Genomic DNA, 14,034 nt, shown 5'->3' with positions numbered 1-14,034 from the left:
TAGAAAAATAGTATTTCATTTAAAATACTCTCCTAAAACATGAGTTTCATGAGGGGATATCCTAGGTAATGAATCTCTTCTTGTTGGACACTTATCTTAAAAAATATAAAGTCATTCACAATATTTTAAATAAACATTGATTGGGTGCTGGATAAAAAACTAAACTGAAGACCCTAATGCAGCAGAAAATAGTGGCTAAAAAGGACTGAGAAAGGCCTCACTGAACTTGATCAACTGTTATTAAACATCAAGTTTTCCACTCAATCATTTAATCGTATTTCTGCTTTCCTATACAGGGGCTTCCCTCATAGGTCAGTTGGTAAAGAATCCGCTTGCAATGCAGAAGACCTCAGTTCAATTCCTGGGTTGGGAAGATTCACTGGAGAAGGAATAGACTACCCACTCCAGTATTCTTGGGCTTCCCTGTATGCTTTTCAGTTTGTGCTCTGGACATAAAAGCCATGAACTAACTAGAATACTGATATCTTTAACTCACAAAGTACATCATGTGTTGAAAAGTTCTGTTAAATAGTGAATCACATTACATCCTCTATCTTGAGAGCACTATACTAACATTTAACACCACACCTAGCTCAAAAATATTAACCATAATGATTTAATGCTCTTACACCATCTTCCTGAGATTATTTAACAACAGAGTGAGTGAAGGATCAGAACAAGATCTTTCTACCTCAGCAAGTGACTTGCTTGGTTGCAAAGTAAGAATGCCATTTCTCTGACCCTTAATAAGCCCTTAGCATATGCAATCAAAATGTTTATTTTAAAAAACTATTCTTTAAAGTCACTGAGAAACATTATCAAGTTCCTATTAGTGAGAAGCATTTACAAACAAATCAAGATCTGTGATGATGTATGCCCAGATGGACATTGAACTCTGGCTATACTGCATGCAAGACAGTATATACACACGCAGAACCTGCAAGCTTTCAGAATGACAAAAACACAATTACAGCACCTAACGTTTATTAAATGCTTAAGTGCCAGTTATTGTGTTAAGTCTTTTAGATGCATTAAACTGTTTAGCTGAACTTCACAACTGCCCTATGAGGCTGATCTATCATGCCCATTTTACATCTTGGGAAATGGTCTTTTAAAAAATCTTAAGATGTATAACTTGCCCAAGATCAGTTACTAAGTGGCAAAAGCAGCACTCCAACACAGCACTGCCTGACCACAGACCGATGTGTGCTTTTTGATGACTAAATATTTTACCTACTCAAATTAAGAATCCACAAAAAAGCATAAGCCTTATTGACAGTGGACCAGTAGTATTATCTATGTATCTCCTGCTCTATTTTGTATTCATATGGTAGGAACTTGAAGACAGCTAAATAAAGGATAACACACTCTACTACAAAATAACTTCAAGGAGAATATGTGATTTAGGCAGTGGAAAACAGATGAAATACTTTGATGAATGGTATGTATAACAACAGAAAAGTAACTCAAAGGAGCTCTCATAAATAAAAGGCTTATTTTAAAATAAACAGTATGATTGGGATTGGGAACACGTGTACACCTGTGGCGGATGCATGTTGATGTATGGCAAAACCAATACAATATTGTAAAGTAAAAAAAAAAAAAAAGAATAAATAAATAAAATAAACAGTATGAACCCATGAAGATTCCCATCCAAGAGTTATCAGTGATGAACACTAAAAACTAAACATCTTACCTCTTAACTAAATGTTTAATCAAATAAGAACACTGAAGATGCAGGTAACTTTTTTATTGAGGCACAACAAGGCATTATAATTTGCCTGAACGTGAGGCAGTTAGTTTAGTAAGCTGAACATTAATACAGTTAAGGATTAAGTGCAAACAATATACATTCACAGCTTGACTAGCGAGGCTACATCACAATTTATAAAGTGCCAGATTAGTGCTAATTGTCATTCAGCTTGAAATTTTTCACCATGAGGAGGAAAACAAAAAGTAAGGATCTCCTCCTCCTCCTAGGAATGAAAACATTTTCCTTAACCAATCAGTCACAAGGGCAAGAACTACTTTTCCTTATTCCCACTAATTAGAACACCATATCCTTTCACTGTCGATTCTGTACTGACTTTCAATCTTGGTAAAGCAGATAGCCTGAAAATGTAGAATATTTCCAGCTACTTCCATAAATTGCTCCTCTGTGCAAACGTAACCATATCTGGTCTCCCTGGAAGAGCTGAAGAATTGCGTGATTGCTAGCAGTTTCGTGGTCTGGAGCACCATCATTGGCATAGGCAGATACCAAGACCTCTTCATTCTTCATGAGGTTGACATACAGTGGCACATTCACTGCCAGCTTTAGCATATGAAAAATGAAAACATAAGTGCCATTCACTGGGCAATTAAATCTACCAAGCTGAAGATCAAAAGTTTCTCCCAAGTTGTTCAGAAGAAGATCAAACACAATAGGTTGGTCTAAAGTCCCAGGGGCGAGATTAGAGGTTCTGGCTGCTGAGAAGGCAACGCGCATCTGCTGAGGCAGGGGGTACACGTGTACTGGCAGTATGGTGGCTGCTGGGTTTGTCACTGGCACATCCACAGGGGTCATGCTACGGGAGTCTCCTTGTCCAGAGTCACCACTGTTAAAGGTTTCGTTGTCTCTTTCTGGGCTGCTCACCTGAGAAGAATCACTCCACCCTGCTGTTTTATTAGCAACAGTGAGTTTCTCATAATGAAGCAGTTAGCTTTGAACACAATATTTAACATTAGTCGGCTACTGAAACACAGATAAAAATGCATTTTATAGTAAGTTTTTTAAAAAGCAATAAAGTAGAGCTACAGTATACTTTTCTAGATTTCTCTGACAATAGGTTTGTATAGTACTATTCTAAAGCCAGAAAGGACCTAGATGATTTTGTCCAGTAGCTTTATTTTTTAATATTAAGAAAATGAGGCCCCCCAAAAGTTGGATAACTTAACACTAGTTACAGCGGGCAAAGTGTAAAACCCAGATGTGAATGAACAGTCTATTCTTTATCTTTCGCCCATATTTCTGAGTTATTAATTCCTCAGTGATAAATCTCCAAGTTATTTAACAGAGAAGGACTCAAGAAAACTGAGATTACATAAAAGAAGCAACTTTTGGAACTAGACATTCAAACATTTTGTTATGGTACTAAGTTCCATAATAAATGCTTATCTTTATTTCTAAGTTAATGTGATTTCATAAAATTTTAATGTTTTCAGTAGTATACAAAAACACTGCTCAGATAGAAGGCAAAGATAATGTGAATAGTGGCTACTTTCTTAAAAGAAAAAGCTTCTTTTTTCTTGTGACAAAGTTAATCTTCATTCTTGATTTTCTCAGTTACACTGAGTCTTTTAATTGTACCTTCACATTTTAAGAAGTATTACAGTATTTTGCTTTTATTCAAGTCATGGCGTCTTAACCACTGTTTATTCCTATCTGTCAATGTACTAAGGGGCACTAGAGTATCTAGGAGTGCCCATTATTCCACAACCACCATCCTGAAACAGCACCCAAAACTATACCAAGTTGGTATAGTGAATATGCACCTAAGGTTAAATTATGCTCTGGTGCCAAGCAAATTTAAAAAATACACAACACCCACATACACTTAAGAGTGACGAATGATCTCCACAGCCTTTCTAGTAGTCCAGTATATCTCCCTTGGGTCTACAGAACTGCATTTAAGCAAACCAAAAACCTCAAAAGATAAATGTTGAAAACAACATACTTTGGGGAGAACTTGACAGAGAATAAAGAAAGATCTAGAGGTACGTTTTGGGTAAATAAATTCCTCAGTTAATTATCCTTACCTCTCGAATTTGCCCGAGGACCAGCAGATGTCCCTCCTCGCTTGTAACACTGCTGGAAATTATCCTAAAATGAACACATAGTATTTACCTCAGCACAAAAAAATGCAAAATAGTTACTAGCAAATAAATCTGTAAGACTAAGTCCTCTGAGCTTTTGATCTGGCCTTCTCCAACAACCAACCAAAGGGGCTCAGATGACACCAAGAAAAACAAAATAAGGGTCATAGTAACATATATCTTCATCTGTTAATTAACCTGACAGGTTAGATATGTTAACACTTGCAAAAACAGGAAAGCATTTAGATAACACTACATAAAAGACACAATACTAGGTTATGAGGGAAATTCAGAAATATGGCCTGGTCCTCTGTGCCTCATCTCAATACAAAAGGACATAATAAAGCAAAAATACAGACTAATTCAGTCTCTCTATTTATAAACCAAAGGGTGATGACAACTATTAACTGTGTTAAGGGTTTTGTTTTGACAGGGAAATTGGTAAGAATTATAACACATGAACATATTATTTCCTGGAATCCTTACCAAAAAATGTCCAAAAGACAACATTTCAAACTGACTCCCAAGTATGATAAAAGCCCCCCGTACAAGTCATGAAAAGAATAATTAACGGTGTCATTAATTATTAACGTGTAATAAAAAGTTTCAATAGGACAAGAAAATACATAATAAAAATAATATTCCTACCCCAAACTCCTCATCCTCTTCCCAAGAACACTACTATCATTGATATCTTATGTTTCCTCAATAAGAAAGCGAAAACAGCACCAAAAAATACTAGAATACTGGTACTGAGAACACATGTGCTATTATTGAAGTTAGTTTTAGTCAACATATTCTCTTCACACACAGTATTGACAATCAAGTAATAATAGTATTTGAATCCTTGATACATGCCTGGCATTTTCATACAAAGCACTTATGTCCATCACTTCATTTAATCCTAAGACTCTCTCAGAGTAATCCTCAACACTTCAGATATAAGTAACTCAAACTGATGAGTCTCCATCTAAAAGATAAGGAACTATGGAGAAGGAAATGGCAACCCACTCCAGTACTCTTGCCTGGAAAATCCCATAGATGGAGAAGCCTGGTAGGCTACAGTCCATGGGGGTCACAAAGAGTCAGACACGACTGAGTGACTTAAAAAAAAAAAAAAAGATTAAGGAACTAGAGCTCAAAAAGTTTATATAACATGTCAAAGATCACACAATGAGAGGAGTGGTGAGATCCGGGGTCAAACTCAAGTCATTCAGGTGACATGGTGTGTTCTCCAAAGTGTGTTCTTCCATACTGCCTCTGTACAGACATCTATCTTACCTCATGTAACTGTAAGTGCTTCAAGTATAGATCCTTTGTATATTAACAACAGAACTCAGTAAAATGCCACATATATAACTGAAGGCTTGTAAAGCTTCAAAACTTAAAATGCTAATGTAGTATAAATTCATATCCAGGTATAATCAGAGATAAGGAGTTTCCAAGGACTGTTAAAGTGGAAAGTCTAACATCTTCCTATCAATCTTTTACCACATACAGTGAAGAATATCTGAACTATTCAAATAAAGAATTAACCAAAAAATTAAACTTTTAACAAAAAGACTTTCTTATACTTGATTATCTAGAAAAGCTAAACTGTAGACAATATAGTAAAGCCTATGGGCTATGGAGTTAAACTTGCATATAATTTCTACCATTTATTTGCTGAATGTCCTTATACAAGTTACTTGTTTCTGAACTCCAGTTTCCCTTATAGAGTGGTGAAGTAAATGAGTTAATGCAAATTTAATCAAGACCGTAACACTTCCTGTGCTTCCCTAGTGGCTCACACGGTAAACAATCTGCCTGCAATGGAGAAGGCCCAGGTTCGATCCCTGAGTCAGGAAGATCCCCTGGAGGAAGAAATGACTATCCACTCTTGGATAGTGGAGATCTTGCCTGGAGAATCCCATGGACGGAGGAGCGTGGCAGGCTATAGTCCATGGGGTTGCAAAGAGTCAGACACGACTCAGCAACTAATACACTTAAGACCTCCTAAGTTCCATGTAACAGGCAGTTGTCATGTATCCTACTTGGGTTATTAGAAAAGCTCCCAACTCAACTCTCCATAGTAGTAAAAGACTCTGCTATAGGTTAATCACTAGCTTCACATCAACTGCACTTCACATCAATTGTTCAATTATGACAATTATTCTTACCCTTTGGGAATAAGGTGTTCCAGGATACTCTCTAGCTTGGAACTGTAGCTGGCTATAATTTCCATTGGAAATTGAAGGAGGTCCTCTATAATTATCAAAACCTAGTAAATAAACAACTTACATTAAAATTATGGGCAAAATTACACTAATTTAAATAGTCTGTTCTATACCACTTAAAAAGTTAAACTGATCTTATAAAGCCATCACTAGATTTATGCCTTAAGAAAACTCTTTATTTCCACAATAAAACACACATTTATAAAAATATCACAGACTTCAAATAAGCCAACTGTAGAATTTTACTATTGCTGGGATACAGATGGGGTTGGGAAAGGATGGTGGTTAAAGCCTTGGTCTAGCATACTTTTGCCAATATCATGTAGTGACTAGAATATTTGGAACCATATCTAACTTAAAAGAGTATCATTATTATACTCTCAAAGTTATCATCTGTGGTATACTCTGACAAAAAAACTAGGAAATGGGCATTGTCTTAACTATAACATGTTTTGAGCCAGCCAGGTCCATTAACAAAAGAAAGAAATTATTCAAATATGAAAACCAAAATTAATTCCTGGAAAAAACAAAATGTTCAACCTTTTACTTCAGTAAGTCACAGGATCAATCTGTTTTTCATACAAAAAGTTCCTCTGTTATAGACAAAAGATATATTAGAAATAATCTATTTTGCAGAAATAGGGAATTCTCTACTACATTATAAACAGAAACAACAAAAAGGAACAAGGTAAAGTAAAAACAGCTTGAGTCAAGTAAATATATAGACAAAATAATTCAGTATAATTAAATTTTATTCAGAGCATACCTTTATAACCACCAGGGGACCGATACGAATTGGTTAGTAATCTCCCACCACGAGTACATCCTCTAACAGATCCCCGGCTATTGACAAATGGTTGAGAGGGTCTGGGAAATACATTCGTCTGTGCTGGGTAAAAGGCAAGGCTACCATTGCTTACTTGAATAGTTCCATCGGGAAAACTTGCTGCTTAAGGAAACAGTTTTAGAGTCCAAGAGTTAAACGGTAATAAAAATTTAATATTCTTTACACTTAGAAGTCAGTGTAGAGCAAACCTTTAATACAACTTTCTCCCTTTTAAAAAAAAATAGGTGCCATAGATATGGCATGTGTATATATAGAGATGTTTAAGTAATAAAATATTATTCAGCCCTAGAAAGAAAATTCTGACACACTCTACAATATAACATGGATAAATCTTGAAGACATTATGGTAAATGGAATAGGTCAGTTACAAAAGAACAGATATTGTATGATTCCATTTATATAAGATAAGTACTTAGAGCAAATTCATAGAGTAGAATGCTGGCTGCCAGGGGCTGGAAGGAAAGGGAAATGGGGAGTTATGTTAAATAGAGAAGATGAAAAATTTCTAGAGATGAATGGTGGTGTGGGCCACACAATAACTTGGATTGTTTAATGCCATAAAACCTATACACTTAAAAAATGTGTAAAATGATGAATTTTATGTTATGTATATTTTTACCACAAAGGAAAAATAAAGGCTAAATATTTCACCTCATGGAGAAAAAGAAAGTGAACTTTTATTAATACTTTAATTGAAAAGGCATATGACAAACAATATCCTTTATGTACATCGCCCGTCCTATGTTTTCACAGCACAGGTTTTGAGAAAAGAAGGAGGTATCTGTGGCTAGGTCCAGGGATTTACATTCACCACCCCTTGCAATTAACCAAGTACTCAGAATGCTCAATTTGTTTACTTAGGCTTAAGTTTTAGAAAACCCAACAGGGGTCTGAAATACCAACATTAAAAATCTACAAATGCTTCTTATGATTGGGAAATGACTACAAAGTTGCCTACTCTTTCATGTACCTATTATAATAGCATGAAAGACCAAAAGGGCCTCCCATCTCTAAGCAAAGAGTGGAATAAGCATAATAAGTTAAATATGTATCTTCACATTAATCAATGCTCTATTTCAAGAGAGATGAAAAGAGAAATGGTCAGATAGCCATCTCTCTGTGATAACACAGAGTTAACAATGATTTCAAAGCCTTCATAAAAGCAGCTGGATAGTGTCTTATGCACCTCTACCACTGCTGATGGTAATCAAAGCAATCAGATTTTTAAAAAGCCTACTCCAAGGTTAAATCAGCCATCTAAGTCCTACCTCTACAAACGTTAAAAGTAACAGGTGAACTTAACTAAAGAAATGACAAGGCATTAAGCATTTCTCAGCACTTGAACAGGAGAAAAGATAATGCTTACTAGTCAGGAAAGAACTGCTCAAATGTCACTACAGACTTGCTTTCCATTTAATTAGCTCTCATCTAAGTCTTCAAAATATACACAAAGATCTTACCAGTGTCTTGAGAAAGGACAGTCTGTTCTACATGTATAGCTGGCAGTTGGCACTGGGGTGGTGTTTGTGTACTTGCTGTAGTAAAACTTTGATTGTAGCCAGGTGAATAAGGGGATTCTTTTATTTCTTGTTCTTTCCGTGGAGGCAGAGGTGCATTAACATTAAATACCTTAAAAGACAGAGTACACTGAGTCACTTGCAAAGTTTCATAGAAAGTAATGAGGGATGACATTCGGCCAAACTCTGCAACATTCAAAAACTTCTGTCTGATGAGCGAAGGACTTGAACAGACATTTCTTCAAAGACAATAAATGGCCAATAAGCACATGAAAAGATGCCCAACATCATTGGCCGCTAGACAAAAAAATAAATCAAAACCACAATGAGATACCACTTCATACCCGTTAGGACAACTATTACTTAAACACAAACAAAACAAAAAAACAGAAAATCTAAGTATAACTGAGGGTGGGGTAAAATTACAATCCTCATGCAACGCTGATAGGAACGTCAAGTGGTACAGCCGACTGTAGAGAACAGTATGGTGGTTCTTCAAAGAGCTAAATGTAGAATTAGCGTATGATCCGGCAACTCCCCTTCTAGGCATACACCCAAAGAGCTGAAAGCAGAGATTCAAAGAGAGATGTGCACACCTATGTGCACAGTATTATTCATAAGAGCTAAAAGGTGGAAACAGCCAAGTGTCCATCAGCAGATGAAGGGTAAACAGAATGTGATATATGCATACAATGGAATGTTATTTCACCATAAAAAAGAATGAAATTCTGATCCATGCTACAACAGGGATGGATGAACCTTGAAAATACTATGCTAACTGAAATAAACCAGGTAGAAAAAGGACAAATATCATGAGTCCACTTATATGAGGTTCCTAAAAATAGGCAAACTCATAGAGACAAAGTAGAATACAAGTTACCAGGGGCTAGGGAGAAGAAGGGGATAATGAAAAAGTTCTGGAAAAAAACAGTGGTGATGGCTGTACAACACTGTGGATGTACTTAATGCCACAGAATTATACATTTTAAAATGGTTAAAACAGTAAATTTTATGTACATTTTACTACAGTAAAAAAAAATTCCTATTTGATTTCTGACAGAAGTTAAATCAAGTTCAAAAACTAACTCTCCTGATATTACATTATCATAATGCTGCTTATTGAGAATAAAAACTTCATAGGGGAAGAGGGTACTTTTTCAGAAACCGAGGATGAATGAAAAAAACCTGTAAATTCAGTACTGAATTTCTACCACGTGGCAGGACAGTGATTTGACCAGACTCTGGTCACTGAGTATAATAAAGCACTTTTGTTATTCTTGAGCCCCCTTATCCTGCTCCATTTTTCCTCAATACACATATGATACAATATATATATATGAGTATTTTTCTCTCTAGCCTTCCCACCTCCATAATAAAGTATAAGCTTCTTAAGCACAAAGACCCATCTATTCTCCATTGTTACAACCCAGGTATTGTTGAACAGTGCCTGGCTTTGTAACTACCTGTTTGTTGAATAAATGAGTAAATGAACAAATAAGAACCAGTTTGTACTACTGAATAGGAACCAAACAGGTAGAGAAGACAGACCGGCATGAGCAAAAGAAGTATTTGTGATAAGAATGTACAGGGCAAGTCCCGGGGACTAGGCTGGCAAGTTATACCAGGCTTCAAAAGTTACTGAGTGTCAGGTAAAGACATTCAATTTCATTTAATAATGGAACAATATTTGCTTTTAATTAGGAATAAGAAAAACTTAATAAAACCAATGTAGCTTGGATTTTTGTTTTTTTACTAAAAAAAAACTGTGTAGGATGGATTGACAGGCATAGAGGGAAAGCAAGGACACTGAGCTTTTTCTAGGTGGCCAAGCAGGAAGTAATAAGATTAGTGAATTCACGTGTCTGAATTCACCAGCCCATCTCCCTGCCTTGTTTCTGCTTCCCACTGCCATTCCACTGGCCTCATCTCACTACTGTCACTCACAAGGACATGAAGTGGGACATTAAGCATCATCAGGAAGAGTACTTATTGGCTAAGACTTTGTGTTCTTCTAAAGAAGTTTTATATTTATTCTAAGTTTAGAGAATAAATATACAAACTTAGTTGTAATATAATCTTAAGAAGTTTTAAACTACAACTTGTAGAAAGAAAGAAAGTGAACTTGCTCAGTTATGTCCGACTCTTTGCAACCCCATGGACAGTAGCCTGCACCAGGCTCCTCCATCCATGGGATTGTCTAGGCAAGAGTACTGGAGGGGGTTGCCATTTCCTTCTCCAGGGAATGTTCCCGACCCAGGGATTGAACCCAGGTCTCCTGCATTGTAGACAGACGCTTTACCATCTGAGCCACCAGGGAAGTAGATTGTAATTCAAAATACCATACAAGTCTTGAACAATTCTCCAAAACCCAGCATGAGATAAATGAAGATGAAATCAAATGAAAGTTTCAACAATAAGAGAACACACAAGTATGTGTCCTGTATTTCAGGGTATTGATGCCTTGGAATACCAGAACTGTGATATTAGTAATTGTTAGTATTATTAAGCTATTTATAGAAAATTGTTTCCCACTTACATTTCATTTCTTTAATATGGGTGGTCTCAGCTTTGCCTATCACTAATTTTCAGAAGGGTAAATGCCCTGACAAAATATTCATTCAAAATTATTGAGGCTTTGGATTTAACACTCTTCCCTCCACAAACAATATTTCCATTGAACAAACACAAATTCTATCAGTCCAAATAAGAATAATAGAAAAGGCAAACTTTTTCACATAGTACCCAATATTAAAGAAACAGTAGCTTTTTAAATGGAATAATGAACTGCAATCATCATTCATGTTTTATACTCACTGTCTGCATGGCTTGAAAGGGTGCTGTGTTAATGGTTACTGAACTACTACTTGCTGGAGGTGACTGGAAGCCCTGTTCAGAGCCCTTTGACATGGGAGGATTTGGAGAAGCTAGTGAAGACGGTTGCTTGCTTGGGGAAACTGCTGCCTAGGGAGGAGAAATGCAGTATCAGCCAATCACCTGCCATACAACAAGCAGTTAACTTACACTAAACCCCAGGATGGCATAAGTCAGCAAGTCCTATAGGATGACATTTGGACATAGGAATGCAAAAGAATAGCTTTTGCTTACAATTTCAAATCTCAATTGCTGAGCATGCACACTAGTATTTGCTTTGCACAGCTTGCTGACTAAGTGAGAATCTTACTATTAATCAGTCTAAGAGACGAGGGGTTGAACTTTTTATGAGGACCTAGTCCCTTTCAAACCCTGTAATATTTTCTAGTTCAGAATCTAATATTATTCCAAACTTATACAGAAGAATTAGGTTTAAGAAAAACCCTGGGTGAGTTGCTTAGTCAGTGTTAACTTTTTTCTGTTTCAAAGTCTTAGTAGTGGATTCCTTAGTCAGCTGCCTTTAAAAAGAAAACCAAACCTGAGCTAATGTAAATAACTCTTAACTAAGGGAATTAGCAACTCCTTGATACAACAGATTATAAAGCCAAATACTTAAAAGATAGGAAAAAAACAATCCCAATGAGGTAATGAAGCAGACAGGTGTGACTCATTAGGTAGCGAACACTTAATTTAAATTTAGACCAAATCAACATCATAAAAACTATTTTCTTATATAATGAATACATATTCTTATATAATAGTTAACCAAGAAATAATAATAAAACCTGAGTTGCTAAATTAATTTTAAAAATCTACCTATCATGCTATATCTATCTCAAGGATTTGCTCAAACATAGTAAAAACTATCAAAAGCACAAACATAATACTGTCAAAATGCTTTGACAAAATTAGCTGAAAAGAGAATGGAACTCATTCTGACTGAGTCAGTGCTAATATTAACACTATAAAGTTATTGAGTCTTCAGTTATATGTATAAAAGATTTTTCTCCTAAGGAGTCCTTCAATATAAATATAATGAGAAACTTGAACTAATCGTTAATCCTACCCCTACCTAGAAATTTTCATTCTTCTGACATTAGCATTTCAGATATAATTTATTGTACCTGAAAAGGCAATACACTTGCCTTTTCAGTCTATTTAATACACTATTACGTCTATTTATATGGTAAAGTCACAATAAAGTTAAAGTTACCTGTGTAAGTTCCAGGACTACAACATCAATAAAAAGCAAACATTAGTAAAGTATAAATGTTCAGTCATTAAGTTGATCATGCCTGTAATTCACATGTTAAGCTGGTTCTGCTATTCTTTAAGTCAGAAATGAAATTAAGACAATTGGTCTCTTATTACCTCAGGAGTCTCTGAGGTCATAAACTCTGTTTCAGATCCTGAAGAAGCCTGATCAGTAGTAACCAAGCAAGCATTTGAGCTACAAGTAACTGGAGAAGAAGCAGCCTAGACACAGGAAAATATAAAAAATTGTAAAAGGCACAATTTGTTCACTTTATATTACATGGGCCCTGACCTTCCCAACACATTACTCTCATTGAACACTCAGCAGTGCCAATTGCTATGCTTAACACTTCAATACATATTAATATATTTACTCCTAACAATAACCCTGTGCAATAGGTACAACTATTCCCATTTTATTCATAATCAGGCAGAAGCAAAGAAAGTTAAATAATTTACCCAAGATCATTCTAAAATTAAGGGGTAGAGCTAAGATTCAAATCCAAGCAGCCAGCTACACCGCCTTTCCAGGCCTAGTCACCAAAGCTACACATCTAATCCCATCCTCATTTATCAAGATTCTTGGCCCTGGAAATCTGGGGCCAGATTTTCCATCAGGCACTCAACAGCAAGCTCCCTGGGCAAAGAGCCCAGGGTACACTAACGCTCTGAGCATGGGTCTGCCAGAATCATGACAACTATCTTTTACTCTAAGTGCTCTCAGTGTCTTAAAGGAGTAGGAAGAAGTATAAATAAAAAGGATAAACTCTATATAAATCACAATGGCACCAATATCCCAACAAAAATTAAAGCTAATATGTATAAAATAAAAATTGGGAGAAGGCATATAGGAACTAAGTCTGACAACTGTAACCAATAAAAAAAAAAACTATGAAAGCAGCTAGGAAGGAATTCTATGGCATAACAGGTATTGGAATATAACAGAAATCCATAAAATTCTAGCAATCACAAGGTCCGAAGTGTCAGTGAATCCACTCCTTTTATCTAAATGCTTCAATTCAGTTCTCAGAAGCCCAAGTAATACATGGGTTACCCAATGCTAACAGAGCAGTTATGTTTCAGTCATCTTCTCCAAGAGTTCATCATGATATGCTGCTGCTTCTTGGGAAGGAGATGGGGACCAGGTTTAAAAAGTCTCATGGAAAAGGGCTTATGAAAAAAATTTTGAAATCCTTTAGAGCATTTTATATATTTAAATAGGTATAATTTAGATCTGACCAAACTATTATAAAACAGGAGTGTTTTAAACCTAGGCCTTGCTTCTGGCCTCCTCTTTAAAACAATGAGACAACCACCCAAAATAAATGCTATTGGCTGTTGTGGGAACACAACTAAGTTAACTGCCAAAAAATTCACAGATACTAAGTTAAGGCAATTTGGCACACCTCATAGTTAAGCTTTAAGAGACTTTGAATTTTAGTTAAGAGGTTAACAAAGAAGATAAGCATTCTTT

At 35.9% G+C, this 14,034-nt stretch overlaps 1 protein-coding gene across 18 annotated transcripts in view; it reads right to left on the bottom strand.

The window, feature by feature from the left end:
• Window positions 1-1,735: 1,735 nt before the first annotated feature.
• CAPRIN2 (caprin family member 2) overlaps window positions 1,736-14,034 on the bottom strand; it is a 42,679-nt gene continuing 30,380 nt past the window's right edge. For 4 of the 18 annotated variants that reach the window (XM_024992582.2, XM_010805376.4, XM_024992583.2 and 1 more), the window contains 7 exons: window positions 12,678-12,782; window positions 11,250-11,396; window positions 8,379-8,547; window positions 6,838-7,020; window positions 6,015-6,115; window positions 3,799-3,862; window positions 1,736-2,658 (listed from right to left, as the gene is read on the bottom strand). In XM_024992582.2, the coding sequence (XP_024848350.1) occupies window positions 2,090-2,658; window positions 3,799-3,862; window positions 6,015-6,115; window positions 6,838-7,020; window positions 8,379-8,547; window positions 11,250-11,396; window positions 12,678-12,782 (1,338 nt within the window). In that variant the 3' untranslated portion in view covers window positions 1,736-2,089. Of the gene's footprint in view, window positions 2,703-3,798; window positions 3,863-6,014; window positions 6,116-6,837; window positions 7,021-8,378; window positions 8,548-11,249; window positions 11,397-12,677; window positions 12,783-14,034 lie in introns of all 18 variants that reach the window. The other 14 variants (XM_059887022.1, XM_059887017.1, XM_024992586.2 and 11 more) reach the window with 13 other exon arrangements.

The sequence above is a fragment of the Bos taurus genome, chromosome 5 (assembly GCF_002263795.3).
Source record: "Bos taurus isolate L1 Dominette 01449 registration number 42190680 breed Hereford chromosome 5, ARS-UCD2.0, whole genome shotgun sequence".
Lineage (NCBI taxonomy): Eukaryota > Metazoa > Chordata > Mammalia > Artiodactyla > Bovidae > Bos > Bos taurus.
This window is presented reverse-complemented; position numbering and strand designations above follow the sequence as displayed.